The 20,070-nt window shown below is 47.9% G+C and overlaps 2 protein-coding genes across 5 annotated transcripts in view; one reads left to right on the top strand and one right to left on the bottom strand.

Moving 5' to 3' along the window:
* The window catches only part of FBXL2 (F-box and leucine rich repeat protein 2), a 41,166-nt gene extending 30,817 nt beyond the window's left edge, over positions 1-10,349 (top strand). For all 3 annotated transcript variants that reach the window (XM_045857474.1, XM_045857473.1, XM_045857475.1), the window contains 6 exons: positions 972-1,102; positions 2,608-2,668; positions 3,435-3,479; positions 4,015-4,071; positions 7,413-7,625; positions 8,556-10,349. In XM_045857474.1, coding sequence (XP_045713430.1) covers positions 972-1,102; positions 2,608-2,668; positions 3,435-3,479; positions 4,015-4,071; positions 7,413-7,625; positions 8,556-8,663 — 615 coding nt within the window. In that variant the 3' untranslated portion in view covers positions 8,664-10,349. The remainder of the gene's footprint in view (positions 1-971; positions 1,103-2,607; positions 2,669-3,434; positions 3,480-4,014; positions 4,072-7,412; positions 7,626-8,555) is intronic.
* Positions 10,350-10,496: 147 nt separating this feature from the next.
* UBP1 (upstream binding protein 1) overlaps positions 10,497-20,070 on the bottom strand; it is a 56,959-nt gene continuing 47,385 nt past the window's right edge. For both annotated transcript variants that reach the window (XM_045857471.1, XM_045857472.1), the window contains 5 exons: positions 18,934-19,024; positions 18,051-18,169; positions 16,712-16,854; positions 15,968-16,019; positions 10,497-12,457 (listed from right to left, as the gene is read on the bottom strand). In XM_045857471.1, coding sequence (XP_045713427.1) covers positions 12,420-12,457; positions 15,968-16,019; positions 16,712-16,854; positions 18,051-18,169; positions 18,934-19,024 — 443 coding nt within the window. In that variant the 3' untranslated portion in view covers positions 10,497-12,419. The remainder of the gene's footprint in view (positions 12,458-15,967; positions 16,020-16,711; positions 16,855-18,050; positions 18,170-18,933; positions 19,025-20,070) is intronic.

Here is a 20,070-nt window from a genome sequence, read left to right as displayed (position 1 = left end):
GTGATTGGGGAGAATGCTTGCTGCTTCCTACTGGGTCTCTCAAGGCGAACGTCCATTCTGAGAAAATAAGAGAAATCCCTTGCATGCGGCGTTCAGTGACTGAATCACAAAACTTTAGAGTCCCTGAGAATGGAGGGCAAAGGAGAAGCTCTTCTGGACACATACCGACCTTATGGGCCCGCACTGCTCAAAATAGCGCCTCACCCTGGCCATGACTTGAAGTACGACATAAACGCACATGTTTATTGCCATTTAAATTAGTATATTTAAATGACGATATTATTTTGGATGTTCACTTATCAGTAATTTAGTGGTTTACTTAGCTTTGCTATTTTATAAATATTTGAGGACATACTATAGACATTTAGGATTTATGTGGGAGGTAACTAAAGCATTCATCTATAGAAATTCAACCAAAAATTAATATGTCACTTAGTCAAGTCTTTATGCGCTTTCTTTAATCAGATTTTTAATAAAATTTTATGAATTTTTCTTGAAAAAATATCCAGTGAACCTGGGAAGGGAAATAGAATTTTGAAATACGTATCACTTTCCTCGGTAATGCTTTATTTATTTACTTATTTACTTATTTATTTTTAGAGAGGGAAGGGAGGGAGAAAGGGAGAAAGAGAGAGAGAGAGAAACATCAGTGTGCGGTTGCTGGGGGTCATGGCCTGCAACCCAGGCATGTGCCCTGACTGGGAATCGAACCTGCAATGCTTTGGTTCGCAGCCCGCGCTCAATCCACTGAGCTACGCCAGCCAGGGATTGGTAATGTTCTATTTTTAAAGCTGTGCAGAGGTGACTTAAACACACATCTGCTGTGTACATCACCTCACCTCGTTCAGGCTGCTGGGAGCCAGTGCTAGAACTGGCGACTGAGCCGAAGGAGCCACAGTGGACCCCGTGTTTCTGCCGCTCCCTTTCAGTGTGCTGGCGCCTTCTGACCCTCCTCCCGGTTTGGTTTCCAGCGCATCACAGATGAAGGCGTGGTGCAGATTTGCCGGGGCTGCCCCCGGCTGCAGGCCCTCTGCCTCTCCGGCTGCAGCAACCTCACGGATGCCTCTCTCACAGCCCTGGCTTTGAACTGCCCGAGACTTCAGTGAGTCTCTGTGCCTTTTGCTTTGCTGTTCAGAATGTGGCGGGGCTGACCTGGAGGGCTTCCTGGGGCAGGGGAAAGTCTGGCCAGCTGGTGGCATCGGTGCTGGCGGAGGAGGCAGTGGTTGTCGGGTGGGTGGAGGGGAGGGGCGGGCAGTGTGGCATCCAGTTCACTTTGGGATGTGGGGGTAGTGCCGAACTGTCCACCACGAGGGAATCTAAACCGTAGCATCTTGGTGGGCTGCACGCATTTAGCCCCCACGCTCCCCGTCCTGTCCATTTGCTTCGTCCTGTCATCACTCTGACATCAGACTGACCTGATCGTCAGCAGGGTGATAGCCCTGCATCCAAATGTCACGGTTCTGCCTCTAAACCAGCTGCTAAATGGGCAGAACTGGGGGACGGGTGGGGCAGGGGCATTCCAACTGATATGTTTATCGTCTCCTAGCAGGAGGCAAAGTTTTGTTTTAATAAATAATGACTTATTTCCTGATTCTCCACATAATACTGTGATGTTAAATCTTCAGCAATGGCGATGAAGCACTTACTAGTCATCGCTGACCTCGGTGGAGCTCCAGGCTCTGTGTTAGGCCCTTTTATAAGCGGCATCTCCCTCAATCCTCACTGCGTCTCTCGGAGCGAAGCACTGTCACTCTCACTTGTTTCTCGGGGGAGAAACTCAGGCTCGATTAAAAAAATCACGTGATTTGTCCTGGATCACATGATGAGTAAGAATTAAAACTGGAATTTGAACCTGCTCAGTTTGACTTCAGAACCAGCAATCTTAACCCCGATACAATGTTTCAGTATTTTTTATTTGCCAGTGAAACTGATCCATTTCTCATGCTTATATCAGTTACATATCTTTTAAGGATTGTCTATGTTTGTCTTTTGCCCATTTTTCTTACTGGTAAGGAAGATTCTAGATAATTTTGATGTTTCTGCATAGTAAAAGGAATCTATGTGATTAAAACTAGTCAGAAAGAAGGTCAAAATTATATATATTATATAATTATATGTATGTATTATATATAATTATATACATATATATGGCATCCATCCTTGTTAACACAGGTACTGAGAATTAACTTTTTTTTTTTACCTCTGTCTTTCATTGGCTGTAAATTTTTAAATTCTCCTATGTGGTAACTGAGAATTTGAGTAAATGTAACTTTCATTAATATGATTTTGTTGAGTAAAAGTTCATTTTAATTGTGTTTAAAAGTCAACAAACACTGGAAAACTATTTAAGAACAGCAGCAGCAACAGTGTACTGGTATTGTGGGAAGACCCCTGGAGTTACCCCGGAATACGGGACTTAGGGGGTTCATCCCCGAGCCTCATTCTCCTGTCCGTCCCGTGGGGCCAGTACTTGCATGTACAACCCTGAGGGCCGCGACCAGAGGCGAGGGTGTGCACGGAGCAGAGTGAAGTCAGAGTGTGCCGCGGAGTGTGTGTTTCCACCGCTAACAGACGCTGCTCTTTCCTCCCCTGCACTCTGCATCCCAGGATTTTGGAGGCTGCCCGGTGTTCCCATTTGACCGACGCGGGCTTTACGCTTTTAGCTCGGGTAAGGTTGAGGCTTTAAAAAATAAAGCCAAACTCGAACTCACCTCTCTCGTTCAAAGGGACCTGGAGGGGTTTCGGAGTATGCAGATAACTATCTTCAGAAATGACAGGGGCCACGTAGGATAGTCCTCGGGGTGTGCACCCTCCCCAGGTGGTTGGAAACTAGGGAGGTCCCGTGGAGGGTTTGCAGTGGGTGAGGCCTCTCTCTGTGGCCAGGAGGGGCTGCAACAGAGGAGCCTCCTCCCCGGCCCATGCCCTGCCTCACGCACCCCCGTCCCGGCCTCTCAGCAGCTTCCCCTGACTGGGCGGTGCTCTGCCTCAGCTCCATCTTCCACACTGCCCTGCAAATGCGGACCCCCTTGGAGGCCCCTCTGGCCCGTTGTCGGGAACCCTTGTCCTCCTGGGGATGCCAGTACACCCCCTTTTATCCCTGCCCTCGCCTGCCCAGGCTGTGGCTCAGCACCCTCCCACCCGCACCATGCCCTCCAAGAACCTCCTCTGCAGCTGGCATGTGTGAAGGTGTAGGCGACTGCTTGTCCGGGGTGAGAGAAGGAAATGCGGTCCAGGGCAGCCCTGTCCCCATTGCCAGGATGAGTGTGATTCAAAGGGCGCCTGCTGGCTGCCTGGGTCTCTTTCAGAACAGGGCTCATTTCCTAATGGAAGAGAACAAGGACACAGGGCCAGTGCTCACAGGGTGTCACAGGGCAGGCCACCGGGGCCACCCTCACCCCTGACCCGTGCTGAGGGGTGGCTGTGGACTCTTTCAGAATTGCCATGACCTGGAGAAGATGGATCTTGAAGAATGCATCCTGGTGAGTGGACCCCCTGTGGCCCTGCGGGGCCGCCCCATCACTGACTGACAAGCCTGCGGGCTGGCTGTGGCCTGCCCCGCCCCCCCTGCCCCAGGTCCCGGCTGGGGGACCATGGCTGTGGAATGTGTGAACTGTGGTCTGTTCTCCGTCATCAGACAGCTACAGCCGAGGTGGTCAGAATAGCTCCATGTTTTGCCAAACATAGAAAAGAATATATCTTCACAGAATATAGAGAAATAAGCTTGCATGTCCAGTGATGGGGTGACTACATAGAATCCTGGGGACCCTCCTCGCCTGCTCTCTTTTGATCCCCAGTCCCTCTTAGGGAACCAGAGAAGAGACGGGAGGGCGCTCTGCTTCTGCAGGAGGGGGCGGAGTTGAGATTGCTGATGAACAGCGGTGCTCCCCGCCTGAGCGGAGTGCGCTTGGGATGTTTTTAATTCCCTCTCGCACCTCACCTCCCGTGTTCAGAAGCCACCGTTAGGTGTGAAGTCCCGGTGTAGAAGCCGCACTGATGCAGCGCGTTTCTCTGCAGATAACCGACGGCACACTCATCCAGCTCTCCATCCACTGTCCTAAACTGCAAGCCCTGGTGAGTCTGTTTTTGTGACATTTTTCTTCTGTTAGGGATGGTAGGGCCTCGCCACCACAAGGGTCCGGGTTTCCTTTCCGTAAAGCTGTCGTCATTCTCGGCTTCAGCGGTCTCTTGGGTGGGTTAACACAGGAGGCAGGGTAGCTAAATGTTACTGCTTTAATGTCAGGATATGAACCTAATAGAGGGGCCCACGTCCTTACCACTTCACTCGACTTCCTGTCCATCCTGTCAGGTGGAGTGAAAATTAGCGTGCTTAAGTGACAGCATCTAGGACAAGACTACTGGAACTTTGTTAACATAGTTTGAAATCAGGGAGGAGGATGCTTCCAGCTCTGTGTTCTAGTTGCATTTCATATCTGTGCGTATGTATATGGGTACAATTCCTTTCCCATACATAGGTAGATACTACATAATTAATACTAATAAACAGAATGTATTGAAAGACCCAAAGTGAGCAGTGAGAGGTAACACTGACGCTGTCACGCGCATTTCACGCCGGGAGACCGGAGCAGGGATGGGACCAGGTTCACCGAGCGAGCCCGGGACTGTGCCGCCCGCGCCCGCTGGACATGTCTCACTCCACCCCTCCACAGCCCCGAGCGGCCCCCACCGTGGACACCCCCACAGTATTAGTGGAAAAAACTGAGGCCCAGCTACACAGCTGCTGAGGCCGGAGCCCTGCTGACTTCCACAGCAAGGGCCCGGTCTGCCCAGTCCTGAGCACACGGCAGATGTGTCTAAGCCGGCTTTCTCCGTCTTTGCAACAGACCCTGTCCTCGGAGGCTGGAGTTTGATAACGTCACCAAAGCGCCTTTTGGCCTCGAGTTACTCTCCCCACCGAGTTCCCTTGTTTCCACATTCCCTCTGGCCTTTGGGCAGCTGTGGGACTTCCAAGGGCTCCGGGTCAGGTTTCCGAGTTGTCGGGAATCTACCTGTATGCACATTCTCTGACTGACCTGTTTCCCACCTGCGTATTACGGTAACTGCAGTTGAAATGACGTCTTAACTCCCACACTGTCCTGCTTCCACGTGAAATCACAAGGTGTTAATCCTCCTCCGACTTATTTCACTGAGCACAACGCCCTCAGGGTCCATCCATGTTGTCACAGGTGCAGGAGTTCCTTCCTGTGGCTGAGCTCTCCCCGCGTGCGTGTCCGTCTCCCACGGTCTCCGCCCCGTTAGCCAAGGGGGGACACGGAGGCTGTTTCCACACCGTGCCTGTTGTGAGTAGTGCTGCAGCGCACATGGCGGTGCACATGGTTCCTTTAGACGGACGTCTTCATCTTCTTCAGATACTCAGCAGTGGAATTGTTAGGTCACCTGATAGTTGTTCTTAATTTTTTTTGAGGAACCTTCTGGTTTCCATAGCAACTGCACTTTACATTCCCACCCACAGTGCACAAGGGTTCCCTTTTCTCCACATCTTCGACACTTGTTACTTCTCGTCTGTTTGATAACAGCCATTCTAATAGGTGCCTGTCTGTATGCCAGTACCGCACTGTTTTGATTATTATAATGTTGTAGTCCAGTTTGCAGTCCAGGAGCATGTGCCTCCGGCTTTGTTCAAGACTGCTTGGACTCACCAGGGTCCTTTGTGGTTGCACACAGATTTAGGAGCGTTTGTGGGAAATGCCACTGGAAAGTGGCAGGGAGTGCGCGGACGCCGCAGGCTGCCTGGGCGATGTGGACGTCTTCACGACAGTGATCTCCCAGCACGGAATGTGTGTCTTCAGGCTCTTCCACCCGTGCCTCATAGTTTTCAGTGGGCAGGCCTTCCGTGCCCTGGTTAAACTCATTTCTAGGTATTTTATTCTTTTCCATGAAGATGTAAATGGGGTTTTCTTAATTTCTTTCCGATAATTTATTAATCTATGGACACGATTTTTATATACTGATCTTGTATCCTGCAACTTTACGAATTCATTTAACAGTTTTTTTGGTGGAGTCCTTAGGATTTTCTGTATATGTCCTTTGTAAATAGTGAGTTTTACTCCATTCCAGTTTGGATGTCTTTTCTTTCTTTCTCTGGCCTAACTGCCCCGCCCCGGCCCCCGCCCCCGGGAGACACCGGCATCTGCTGTATAGCAGAGCGGTGAGCGCAGTGCGCGCCTGCCGTCTGCGGTCTCTAGAAAGGATCAGTCAGCCCTTAGACGTGTAGCAGTTAGAAGCCAGCCCCTCAAGCTGCAGCTACTACGATGATTCGCTAACAGACCTTTCACAGGACTGAGCTTCCTGGGTCTGGGGACTTACTGGGCCCTAGAGGTGGCAGCTGTCTAAGAACTTTCTCTATTGGTTACAGTCCTGTGGGACCTACCTGTGTAAGCCCCCTGGCCACCAGAGCCAAGAGATGTAGGTGTCCCCTGGTGGCAGCCACGAGGCCCAGACACCAGACGTGTAAAAGCTCCCCTCCAGGAGAGAAGGGCGCTCTGCAGTGCGGCAGGGGGTGCAGAGGGTGCACACCGGCTGGAGAGAGGCAGAGGGGAGCACAAATACGGTGCCGGCAGGCGAGGAGAAAGCCCCCAAGTTTGAATGGCACCCTGCGGCCAGAGCAAGGCAGTAGTGCATGAAGATGGCACCTCTAGTCTCCCTCACCAGAGAGCACCCAGAAGACCCCCGAATGGGTGTCTAAGGAGACGCCCACCCCTCAGGGTGGTGCTCCAAGCAAATAAACGAGCCTCCCCCCGCGATGGTCCAGGTGCCCCTTGGCTGACTGTTTCCACACTGGGCATGGGGCTGGTGAGGCCAAGTGTGCAAGCTTTGAGACCTGTCTCTCAGACTGCTGTGGTCTTGTGGCCTTGAGCCTGTCAGTATTCTGAGGTAGTTCTTTTGGGGGCCTGCCTCTCAGGTATAGGCCTTAAAGTCAGAGTGCACGATGTGGGGTTCTAACCCCTCCTTAGGAAGAAGCTCCGCTTTTGAGCTCCCTCCAACTGTGGGTGGCGGCACTGTGTCCCAGGCCCTCCTACCACGTTGGTGTGGGCCTTCTCTCACTTGCCCCACGTGTAGGGGCTGCGCAGCATGTCAGGTTTTTTAGGGGATGTTGTTCCCCACACAGCTGTGGATTTGTGTTCAGGGGAGGTGAGTTCAGGATCCTCTTCCTCCGACATCTTGAACCAGCCCGTGCCCTGCAATTCTGATTTAACGGCCAGGAAGGGGAGAGAAACCACTGTCCAGCCACAGCAAACCCACGCATGGCCTGCGGGCCACGAGGCTTCGTGTCTGATCCTCCCGTTGACAGGTGGCCGCTCTGGGATCCTGCACAAACCAGCCGCCCTGCCTTGCCTAGGCCGTGAGCCTTGGAATGAGGGTCCCGAGAACATGTTCCTCTCTCCCTGTGGCAGAGTCTGTCCCACTGTGAGCTCATCACGGACGACGGAATCTTGCACCTGAGCAATAGCACCTGTGGCCACGAAAGACTGCGAGTCCTGGAACTGGACAACTGCCTCCTCATCACCGACGTGGCCCTGGAACACCTGGAGAACTGCCGCGGCCTGGAGCGCCTGGAGCTGTACGACTGTCAGCAGGTCACCCGCGCGGGTATTAAGCGGATGCGGGTAAGTGTGGCAGGAGTTAGCATGCCTGGCACAATTTCTAAGCAACAAACCCATCAAGAACCAACATTCGCCCTCACTGGTGTAGCTCAGTGGATTGAGAGCGGGTCTGCGAACCAAAGGATCGTGGTTTGATTCCCAGTCAGGGCACATGCCTGGGTTGCGGGCCAGTTCCCAGTGGGGGATGCACGAGAGGCAACCATACATTGATGTTTCCCTCCCTCCATTCTTCCCTTCCCCTCTAAAAATAAACAACAAAAAACCCAACATTCTCCCTGGGATGTATAAATAAGAGGAACAAATCGATGTTTCTCTCCCTCCCTCTCCACACAAGTAGTAAAAACTACCCACATTCTACATTTTGTCCTAAACCCAGTTACTCAAACTGATCTGTTGTTACACAAGTGTCTCCTTAGACTTCAAAATCCCGTTAACTAGACCCCACCCTGGAAGATTCAGCTCCAAAACAGGGTCCACAGTGTCTGGTGATCAGCACCTTTACAAGGAAAAGGGCTGGAGGTCATTCCCACTAGGAGATTGAATGTGGTCTTCACTAACTTCTAGGTGACAGCGCCTAACAGAATGTGACTTTCTTTCCATACATAGTTCATCTGTTGTTTTCTTGAATATGCTTTCAATTTTAAACTTTGCATTTACACCCTGGAACAGCCCCGGGATGCTGCTGCTGTGAACTCCTCACTCACTTTGCATACAGGGCCAGTGACTACCCATGGGCAGAAATAGTACAAATCAGTGTTCCTTTGTCTTTACAAGGTGCTGTTTTATGTAAACAGGATTTCTTTTTGAACTATCTGCCTCCTAGTAAAAGTGAAGCCAATTCTACATGGAGAACCACAGGCTTTTCTAGGTTTATGCCTATAATCCCCAAAGTGTGAGTGTGAAGATTATTCCACCTTTTCCTTCTATTTCCAGGCTCAGCTCCCTCACGTCAAAGTGCACGCCTACTTCGCGCCCGTCACGCCCCCGACGGCAGTGGGAGGAAGCGGACACCGGCTGTGCAGGTGCTGTGTCATTCTCTGACAGTGGCTGCGTGGGCCCAACTCCAGAGGAGACCCGAGTCTTCCCCACCTTCTCCACTGTCACCGCCATCTGTTGGTTCTCCATTGGGAAAGGCATTTGCAGGTAAAAGACTTCTGTAGGGATTGCAGTAACTTCTGTAGGTGATAGTTTTCACCTTGATTCTGCTGCCAAGCAATCAAATCAAAGCCTTGTGTCAGGAAACACAGGGCAGGAGCGGTCTCCACGCAGCCAGGACCGTGCAAGAAACCCAGTTTCTTAAAGAGGTGGGCGTACCTTCCTAGGGAACACAAGTTTTGTCCTCGGCTTTGTCAGCATGGCGCAGACAGACCATCAGTGTTAGCACAAATTGAGCAGAAAATACAGGCTGTCGATTTTCTACCTGATACTTCAGACAGTGGCCTACTTTAATTCAGTGATTCCATTTTGATTAGCAGGACTTTTCCACTTTGAAGATTAAATAGCAACTTCATCAGTGACTATACTGCAAATTCATAATACCTGATAGTTTTATATGTAGAGACTTACGTGAAGGCACGTGAAGAAGTTTCCTTGAGACACCAAAGAAATAAGGACTTTAAACTGGGTGGAGCAGGGTCTTCACCTCTTTCTGTCAACTTGCCGCATATACTTCCGGGGACCAAAAACAGTTAACTCAGAGTTTGCTGCCTGATGGGGAACTGTAAGCTCTGGCGTATGCTACAGCACAGTTTTATTAGAGGAGAAAAGCTAATCACGTCATCTCACAAAATTTGGGGGACCTTAAAGCAATAGAATTGAATAGGATTAAGTTATCTATAATATAATTGATTAAAAATAATGAATGGATGCATGTAGAATGGGTGTGATTTTTTTTCCAAGTTTATTTTAAAATCTTAGAAATCAAGTTACACCAGAACTGTTCAGAAGTCGTACATACTTAAAACTCAGATCAGTAAAGTGTTGGCACCTTTCGCGACTCAAAATATAAAAATGGATAAACCATTGCGATGCTTAAACCAGAGGGTTTTATTGCTGTGATCTGTGGTAGAGCAATCTGAGCAAAACCATTCCCCAAACTCGAGAGCTAATGTTGTCTGAACTCCGGGAAGGCGATCGGTCAAGTTTCTGCCTGTGCTGTCCACTTCTGTTGTCTTTATTAAGGTGAGGAACATCTTACCACCTTCATGGCAAAGTTGTGCTAATGGGAGCCAATCCTTCCTAGCAATCACTCCCCGGACTGAGGAGTCCAGAGCTTGTGAAGTCAGACAGCAAAGACAAGGTGTCATTTTCCCCGTGACTAGCAGTACTTCTATTAGGTGGACAGTTTTAGAAGTATTTAGGATGCAGTGCTTCAGTTGCATTCTAAGAAGAAGGGGGCATGTACGTAAATCCACAACCCCATAAATCAACTTAACGGGACTGCCAGAACAAGCATTCAAGTCCTGATGATTTTACTGCTCTCTGATATACTGATACTCACTTGCCTACAAATTTTGCAGTTACTTAAATATACATTTGCACCACTGTGTGGGGAATCGATGCAGGATGCTATTTAAATAAACAACATAGCACAGATCTGCTTCAGTGATTATGAATTATACTTTCTATTTGATGTGAATGCCTAACCTATCACAGCGACCGTGCTCAATGACCCATGACCTCATTTACACAACAGGAGAGCCTCTGATACAATCAGGTCTGCTTCAGGTGTGGAAGTTACTGGGAAGAAGGAACATGGGCCTCGCCTCTTAGAAAACACCGGATTGGTAGGAACTCAGAACATACCCATGGAGCCACTTGAGTCCACTGCCCTGCGACACTGGCAGGAACTGGGATTTTCAAATGAGACACACATTTGCAAAACAGTCGGAAAACATTTATTATACTGAGATGTATACATCCTACTATTAAAAAAACAAAGTAGCAAATTTGCTGGTGCCATAATTTAACTTGTTTCACTTGGACAGACTAATGCTCAACACCACCTGGTGTAATTTCAAGTTTGACGAGCTTTTAATTATTTTTATCCCACTCCTAAAACCCGATGAAGAACTCAATATAGCACACAGCATTAAATGACACTTATTGTTCCATAAATCTTGAGACTCAAAAAGAAATGCTAAGTAGACAAGCAAAACTAAAACAACGGAAGCTGACTTTTTCCCAAGTGATCGGTACAGAAAATGTGGTCATATAAAAGCAAAGGGAAAATGACAGAGAGGAAGGCTCTCCTGCTTTAGGGTCTATGAGAATTACAGATATTTTAAAACTGAAGGTGGAGATATTTAGAAACAGTGCTTCTTTGTATCAGACAACCTCCTTTATGGGACAGATTTTAAATTCAAAAAGACTCACTCCTGTTTCTGCCTGAACGAAGATAAAGATCAAGTAACACATTCAAAACCAAGACACCCGGGTAAGTGGACAGAGGTGCTATAATTAAAATGGAATTTAAGTTTAAAAACAAATTGGATGTGCTACACTACAGGCCTCAAAAATGCTTGCTGATGAATTTTGGGAAAGGCTTTGGGTGAAGGGAAGAGAGAAAGATAGTAGGAAAAAAATCGAGAAAATAGGAGGTTCCCTTTGAAAAGCATAGACTGAGACACAAGCATTTGGTTTTGTGAAAGAGGCAGTCTTTCTACAGAAAAGGAAGCTATCATGTGGTGTATAAAAAGCCTCTAATCAATCACCGGAACGTCTAATCATGATTGTACTAAAAAGCTCAATATTTGAGAAGTTTAAGGAATTTTCATGGTACAATATAGTGTTTGATTTGTGATGTTTAGTGTTCCCAGAATAATTTCAACTTGCTGATAAAGAAGACCCCTCCCCACTATGTCAGAAACTACCCGCCCTCTCCTGCCCAGGTCACCTGGCTCCGACGCCGGGGCAGGACGAGAAGGGTGTTCGAGAAGGGAAGGGTGCAGGCTGAGGTGGGAAGGGCAGTTCAGAGGGATCAGACACAGGGACAGAGGAAACGGAAAGAAAACCACAGAAGTTTAAAAGGCATTGGGGCTTCAAAAATGAAAACCAGAAACGAAATGCTAAAAATGAAAGCAAAAGCGAAAAGTTTTTCAATAAATCTGTGACAAAGCAAAAACACAGAAGTCTTTGTACCTATTAGGATTTACACTGATCCTCTCACCAAGGTACTCTGGATAATGCAGCTTGCTTCCGGCCCTCCTGCTTGGCTCCTCCCCATCTGGCATGACGACGCGCGACGCACACCCTTAGTCAGACATGATTTCTTCCGAGAAGGTGGCAAGCCTCTTACCCGACCACAGTCACCGTGTCAGCACGTGGCACCTCTCTGCACACAGATCCCATGCTGGCTCCACGACAGCACTGTCCCCCAGCCCCAGCTCAGCAGAAGGTTCAGGCGATACAGGCCAAACTGGCACAGAAAGGTAAATGCCCACAGTATGTTTTTACATTCATTTCCAAACCGCATACAGTGTAAAAAGACAGCAAAGGCTGCTTCTAGGAACTCTATCTACTGGCCTCTGCCAGAGAAGCTGGCGGCCTGCCTGCACCGCGGCCCCTAGAACAGGCGTGCTGTCCCGACGCGCTCACTCTCACGAGGATGCTTGGCCATGGCAGTGACAGTGAGGAGATTCGCCTCTCATACAGCTCATTAGAAAGGTCATCTTGTGTTTTCAATATGAAACATTTCATACAGTAAAATCCAATCCCAAGACTTCTTGGATTCAGTCTTCACACACTTTTAAGCGTGACTTTATTTGGTACTGAATATAGTTCAGACTACATAAGACATCATTTCAAAATTATGTGGATACCACCACTATTTTCAACTGCAGAAAAAGGAGAGAGGTTAGGTTGGTTTGTTTTTTAAGCCAAACAGGAAAATCAAGACTATGAAATTGAAAATTCCCAGAAATCTATAGCCTTCTCCCCTAGCTCAGAGGTTACCTTTAAATAATTCTACAGCAATAAAAGCTGATTCACCTCCTCCAGCTCCTCTGCCCTAAGGCAACTTCATGTACACATTCCCTTTTAAATATTTTGCTTTTTTGGTGTCTGGCCCATACTCGCATCAGCACCCTGTGCCTACCGACTTGCAAGTTTTGGGTGGGGAGAAGGGGAGCGGGAGGGGCATCAACACAAGCAGCGCAAGTGCTGCCAGCGAGGGGCAAGGGGGAGGCGGGGCGGGGGAGAACACTGTGCCAGGGCAGGCCGTCAGCTCTCCACACGGCACGTACACATAAACCGAGTGCTTGTATCCATCTTTCCTGGAGATAAATTTCGTATTTATTGATTTTGAGAGAGAGAAACATCGATCTGTTGTTCCACATACTGGTGCGCCCGCTGGTCGCTGCTTGTATGTGGCCCAACCAGGGATGGAGCCCACAGCCTCGGCCTATCGGGACTGCGCTCTTAACCGGGGCGGGAAATAATTTTTGAACTGCACAGAGGTAGATCCGAAACAGTTAAAAAAGATACCACTATTTCTGCCCGGTGCCCTAGTTGTTTTTCTAGAAATGGAGATAAGCAGTACAGGCATTCACCAAGGAAAAAAATGAATTTTTTCACGAGGACAAAAGTCTGAAAACCAGTGCACCGAGTTTGGAGGGGACATCCTGGGACCTCTGACATATGGAATGTCCACCACTTTCACAGAACACGACCATGCAGTTAATCACAGCATGAGTTTCCTTTTTTAGATCATGTCAGTTTTGCAGAGCAAAACCTGTTTTGCTTTGAGAACGAAAGATTGAGCAGAGGAGTACCAAGCTGGAGAGTTTGTGAAAATTAAAGATGGAGTGAAGCAGTTCACAGTGAAAAGCTCCGCCTCACGGGCAACCTGATGGCACGGGCGACACGTGAGGCAGAGAGGGAACTGGGGGTGTCGACACCGTGGGGGCCACTCTCCTTGAGAGCGACTCCCGAGAAAGGGCGACACAGGACAGCTTGCTCTTTGAGATGCAGCTTTTGTGCTGAGACTGGATTTAGATTTTAACCTGTCAGCAGACTTTTAAAAACCTTTTTTCATATAATTCTGCATTTAAAAACTCCTTCTTACAGAGAACTAAAAAAAAATGAACAAAATGACAGTAAGTACATACTTATAATTACTTTAAGTGTAAATAGATAAATGCACTAAAGCAGACACACGATGGCTGGTGGTTAAGAACATGACCCACCTGTACGCTACTCACAAGAGACTCATAGAAACTGAAAGCCACAGACTGAAAGTGCAGGGATGGAAAAAGGTATTCCACGCACACAGAAATGAAAAGAAAACTGGAGTAGCAATACTTACATCTGTCAAAATAGACTTTATAAACAAAAAATGTAAAAAGACACAAGGACACTACACAATTTGAAGTGGGTCAATCCAAAAAGAGGATGCAATTGCAAGTATCTATCCTATGCAGCCAACACAGGAGCAGCCAAATACATAAAGCAATTATTACAGACATAAAGTGGGCAAGTCACAGTAATACAGTAAGTGCAGTCAGTGTATTTAAATACCTGATTCACATCAATGGTAGATAACCCAGTCAGAAAATTAAGGAAATATGGCCTTGAATGTCACGTTAGGTAAGATTAACTTAATCAACATTTATAGAACATTTCGTCCAAAAACTGCAGAATACACTTTTTCTTCAAGCGCATATGGAATATTTTCCAGGACAGATCACATGTTAGGCCACAAAACAAGCCTCAATAAATTCGAGAAGACTGAAATCATACCAAGGTTCTTTTCCAACCACAATGGCATGCAACTAGAAATCAACTATAGGAAGAAAACTGGAAAAAGACAAGTAGAGGGAAGCTCAACAACATTCTACTAAATAACCAGTGGATCAAAGAGGAAATCAAGAAATCAAAAACTATCTTGAAACAATTAAGAAAATGAAAACAACTTTTCAAAATTTATGGAATTCAGCAAAAGCAGTTTTACAAGTTCACAACTATACGTGTGCCTACCTCAAGAAAAATCCCAAATCAACAGTCCTACTTTACACCTAAAGGACCTGGAAGAACAAAGAAACCCTAAAGCAAAAACCCCACCTAAGGGGTAAAAACCCCTTCACCTGACCCTCTGGCTGGAACTCACGTCCTCTTTCAGAGTCGCTCCCTCAATGATTTCTACAGCCCAAGTCCCATCTCACGCCCTGGCCTCTCCCGCCAGCCTGAGGCAGGTAGAATTAAATGCCAGCTTCACGCTCCTACACCCAAAATGGGACTCTTGAGCGATTTCCCCCAACCATAACTACTGGGACCACTGTCCATTCAGTTTCTCCCCCAAGTCAAACCACTCCTCCCCTCAGCTTCGGAGTCCAGCAGAACCCTGTCTCCACACGTCAGAGGACATCACCTCCCTCCAGTTTTCCCGTCTTCTCACCTGTCTCCAGAGTTGCAGAGGCAAAGAAAAACCCACACTACTCCTTTGTTTAAACTGCATTGGCTTCCCAGGGCATTTCCAATAAAATCTACACTGCCATCACCAGGTCTTGCTCTACTCACCCATCACACACTATGTGGTAGCCATGTGGACTGCTTTTAAACCTTCTAAGAAGCCACGGTTTTTTTCTGCACACACAGCTTTGGGGTGCTCCTCGTATGGCTGCCTACTCCTTGTTCTTCAAGCCCCAGCACCAATGATACCACCTCAGAGAGGCCTTCCCCACCAGCTTCATGTCTCCGTACCCAGCTCCTCCTCATCCATAAACACCCCTCGCCTTCCCATTCCTTCAGGGCACTGAAAATATTTCTAATTATGTGCATCTGTTGGCCAATTCTGCTTTGCTTCCTCCACTAGAGTAAGAGTTCCATGGCCTGTTTTGTTAAGACTTCCCTAGCACCACAAGCATGGTGTCTGACAAAGATGCTCAGCTGGCTGGGTGAACTGAGATTATCTTCCCCAGTCACCTACAAGGATCAACTTATCTTCCTTGTTGGCTAGTTCATTTCTGTACGACCATGAGAAATATTCTCTGGGTTCAGCCCTGCCTGGGTGCTTGGTTGAAGCATCTTCTGTGGTTCAGTCCTGGTCGGGGCATGTACCCAGACTGCAGGTTCGAGCCCCAGTCGGAGCACGTATGTGAGGCAGCCGATCCATGTTTCTCTCTCCCTGCTTCTCTAAAACCGAGAAACGTATCCCTGGGTGAGGATTAAAAATACACACACACACACACACACTATATATATATATTCTCTGGATTCATTTTTCCAACTCTTCTTAAAATTAGCAAAGCTAGCCTTTGAAAAGTGGACATGAGGTGAGTGCTGACCACAGGCACACATCGTATTTCACGGCCCCAGCATTCCAAGACGCGCACACACTCTCAAAGTACCTTTTACTGTGGAGAATAAAAAACAACTCTCATCTTGAAAGTTCTGAACCATCTGGAAGGAGAAAGCAGAGGTAGTTAGGATCCAGCTGTCCTTCCATAACGGACTTGAAAGATTAAAACGGGTAAAAGAAGATGCCGCCATCCCCACAGTGTCGCTACAAGCGCACAGGGCCTAACTGGTGGCCGCAGGGCGTGGCAGCGGGAATGACGCCTGCTGCTCGGCGGCGGTGCCCACACGTGACGGCCCCCAGGGAGCTGGCTGACGACCCACCGACCTGGTCCTCCGAACAGTTACTGGGACAGAAAGGCACTGCGTAAGTGCTCTTCTATTATCACTCGCCGCTGAACACCACAGGGAAAAACTACCTCTAACCTCACTGTTTTTTAAAATTAGTCACCAAATAGTGGAAAAAGGAAAACACATCCAAATGCCCCTCCCCATAAAAAGGGGCCAAAGCCCCTGCACTACCCTGCAGCCCCCCAGGGAGCGTCTGAACTGACAGGCTGTGGGGGGGCGGGGCAGTGAGCCATAGCTCTCCTCGGTCTGATTTCCTTGCCTCACTAGACTCCCTGAAACTCCTGGTTATCCATTCTTACCGAGTTGGATTCCCAACAGTTTGAAATGATTTTCAGGAGTACTTGTGAAAGCGGCCACAGAACTGTTCTATAGTTCCTCAGTGATGTATACAGAAGTGGAAACCAGTGTGAAAGGGAAAAGCAAATGGGCGTGTCAGTTCGAGTTACCTGATCACTAACGAGAATGTGAATACCGGTGGGACCCTGTCTGTAAACCTGGTTAATTTGGTGGAAGGGAATATTAAACACCAGCGCAAGTTTTCGAGCAACTTCTGAGGCCACCATTTCTTCCAAGTAGATGGCATGATAAACTGAAATAAAAAATACGAGAGCAGCACTTCAGCAATAACCTTTTATCTGTTTCCCACCTGGATCTACAGGAAGATCCCACCTTTCAAAGTACTAAAATATAAACATTAACAGTAATAGCCATACAGAAAGATTTGAGGTTTTCATTTTCATGAAAAACAAACGGGAGTGGACTGCAATGCGCCCAGGGGATCTTTCTGGAGTAATGCAACTAAACCGGATTGTGGCAACGGCTGCGAAACTGTACGTTTACTGAAGCATCACCGAATCATATAATCACAGAGGGAGGACTTTAGGGCATGTAAATTATACCTGAAGGAAGAAGCTCTTTTCAAAAATAAGATGTGATTTTAGCAATACATTTAAAAAAAAAACAACCTAAAAAGCTCATAGTTTTTGAGTCAGTAGGGCAAGTAACTGCCTCTTTGAATTCCGTATTTTTCCCTGAAAAGTTCTGAGTGTGCCGCCCTTACCATGTTTCAGAACATGGGAAGAGGGGAGAGCGCGTCCCACACCCGCTTTACAAATGAGAACACACGCACTGTTCTTCCCAAGGACCACATTTAGAGGGCGGGGAGGGGCTGGGATTTTTATCCCTGCCCTAATTCAGGAAAACCTGCGGGAAGATGAGGCCCTCCCAGTACTCAGGTGGTAAAGATGCAGAGTATATTTACAACGACACAGGACAGCCACCAGACTCACCACACAGAGCTCACAGTGCTGGCCAGATGCTTGCCTGACAGAAGTCCACACACTTCCCAGTGACACACAGATGCATCTTTACACTTGCGACATTTTAAGTCTTCTCCCCCAGTCAGTAAAATGGGTAACAAGAAAAACCCTCCTGCTTTCCCACCGAGAGGCCAAGGTCATAATCATCATTGCATCTGCGATTTTTTTTTTTTAAGGCTGCAAAACCCCAAAGCATCAAGCTAGTCTTTTACGTGTTAGATATTGCTGGCAGTGAAGGGCCATGTGAAAAAAAAAGATGATCATGTGGCTGAAATAGCTGAGAGAGGCCCCCACCTCCCTGCTCCCGGAGGACTCGGCCCTAGAGCCCCATGCTGCCAGGACTGACACATCATCAACTCGACAGTCCTAACGGGACAGGAGCCTTTCAGCGCCCTGGTTGGGACCCTCTGCTGGTACTCAGTGTCAGAAAGGGAGTGACAGGAGGCTGAGATGCCCCCATACGCACCGTAGGGGGTCCCACTGCCATTCTCGGCTCCTCGGCCCGCAGCGGGCTGCGGCCCCGGCAGCGCTGGGCTGCCCGGCTGCTCCTGGCAGACGTAGATGGTTAAGCGGGGCCTAACCGACCTGCAATCACAAGATGCCACTCATGAGCCCGGGAGAGAAAGCTGCTTCGCCACACGTACAAATGACACTACAGGAATCTAAGCGCTAGTTCCTTATGAGAACTTTACAATGTTAATTCATTATACAAAATAATGTACTAGTAAAAATATAAAAACACACACCTCACACCAACTATCACAGGTGGTCTAATCTGATGATCCAGACTCTAAACCACTGAGATGGTCTGTCAGATGCTGGTAAATTTAAGTTTCAAGATTAAGTCAGCAATTTAAAATCAGTAAGGTTCAATTTTAATGGAATTTTCACACAGGTCTAGAAACAGCAATGACAGTAAATGAATCCTAAAAGCCAGCACAGTTTACGGTTCTTTCATTTTAATGCACAATTAGAGGTTTACATTTTTAATAACTGTTTAGTAGCAGCCATATGACCTTGAAAACCATAGATTCCGTATAGCTCACCTAAATGAGAAGTTTGTTTTCTTGGCAACAAACCCAGTCGTCTTCAAGAACTCAGTACTGCCCATGTGCATTGCTACCCGTCTTACCGTCTACCTCTGCCCTCATCAGTGCCTGCATCATATGTGGGCCTGCCCTGAAGGTGTACACAAAACAGTCTCCTCGTGAGCATGGCGCTGCCGACGCGCGGCAGCGCACAGGCACACGCCCACCTAGCGTGGACACCCCTTCTGCCCGCAGCCCCGCACACAGAAAGGCACGTTCTTATCTCAAGCAAGACAGTTCCTTTGAAACACAGTATTTTACCTTGACTTCAGGGAATTATAGAGCCGAATTCCATCGGCTGCACCACAAATTTGTACTAAATCTTCCTTTGTCAGTTTTAATAAGTCGGCACCTAGAGAATAGCATAAAGAGATTCTTCTCAAAGAAATGGAAAAGGAGCTAGCAGGACTGGCTGCTTTATAGCATCTGTCTTCACACAGTTAAATATCTTTCAGAACCATCACAGGTCTCCCGTGTATACACACACACACAAACAAGCACACACACAGAGAGTTCCTCAGAGCCAAGGGAACACGGGCTCTCCCGTGTCCGGTATGAAGAAGGAGCTTAGAAGCCCAGAGGCTGGTAGATCGGATCAATGAGCAAGGCCAACAGGACAGTCTGCTCCAACACAGGCTTCCACCATCTGCGTCATTTTGGCTGTGTTGTGGTTGTGTGGACAAATGTGATTCTGACTCCGATAATTGTCCTTGCGGTCACCCAGTCAATCTTTCATTTTATAAAAAGAAGAAATGAAGTCCAGAGTTCTGGGGACTTGCTTAGCTAAAGCCACACGAGCTGGGAGGACACCCAAGTGTGGGCCTCTTTGTGCAACATGCGCAGTGAAGAAGCCAAGCTTTCTGGAACAACTGTCACTGCAGCCAGCTTCGGTACAAAAGCATGGCAGGGAACTGCGCATTGTGCCTTAAGATCCCACCCGCCCCCCAAATACTTGTAAGTGTCCATGATGTATCTGGACGTGCTGTAAGACACAACAGAAAGGCGGAGAAGCAGTGGTAGAGTCGGACTGACCAAAGGCTGCTTGTGTTTGAAGCTGGGATCGTTACACAAGAGTCCATCGTACTCTTCGGTCTACTCTTTATGTTTGAAGGTGTCAACAATCTTTTGTTTTTCCCTTTTATTAACACTCAAGATGTAGTTTACGGGGAGAAGTAAGATGCCCAATGGGGTTCAGGCATGGCTTCCATATGACAAATACCCACTTACCTATGTAACAAGACAGTGGGGTTACCTTTCTATGTCTGAGGGCCTGAAGGGGAGAGCCCAACAACTACAGCTGGTTAAGAGATACAAAGACCAGAGAAGCACATTTCCCATGAGGCATGAGCACTGATGGAGTCAATTAAACAGAGACAGGCTCGCTCTCATCTCTCTACT

The sequence above is a fragment of the Phyllostomus hastatus genome, unplaced genomic scaffold, assembly GCF_019186645.2.
Source record: "Phyllostomus hastatus isolate PE091 unplaced genomic scaffold, TTU_PhHast_1.1 phas_scaffold_129, whole genome shotgun sequence".
NCBI classification, from domain to species: Eukaryota; Metazoa; Chordata; class Mammalia; order Chiroptera; family Phyllostomidae; genus Phyllostomus; species Phyllostomus hastatus.
Note: the sequence above shows the minus strand (reverse complement) of the source record. Positions and strands in the feature narration are given on the sequence as shown.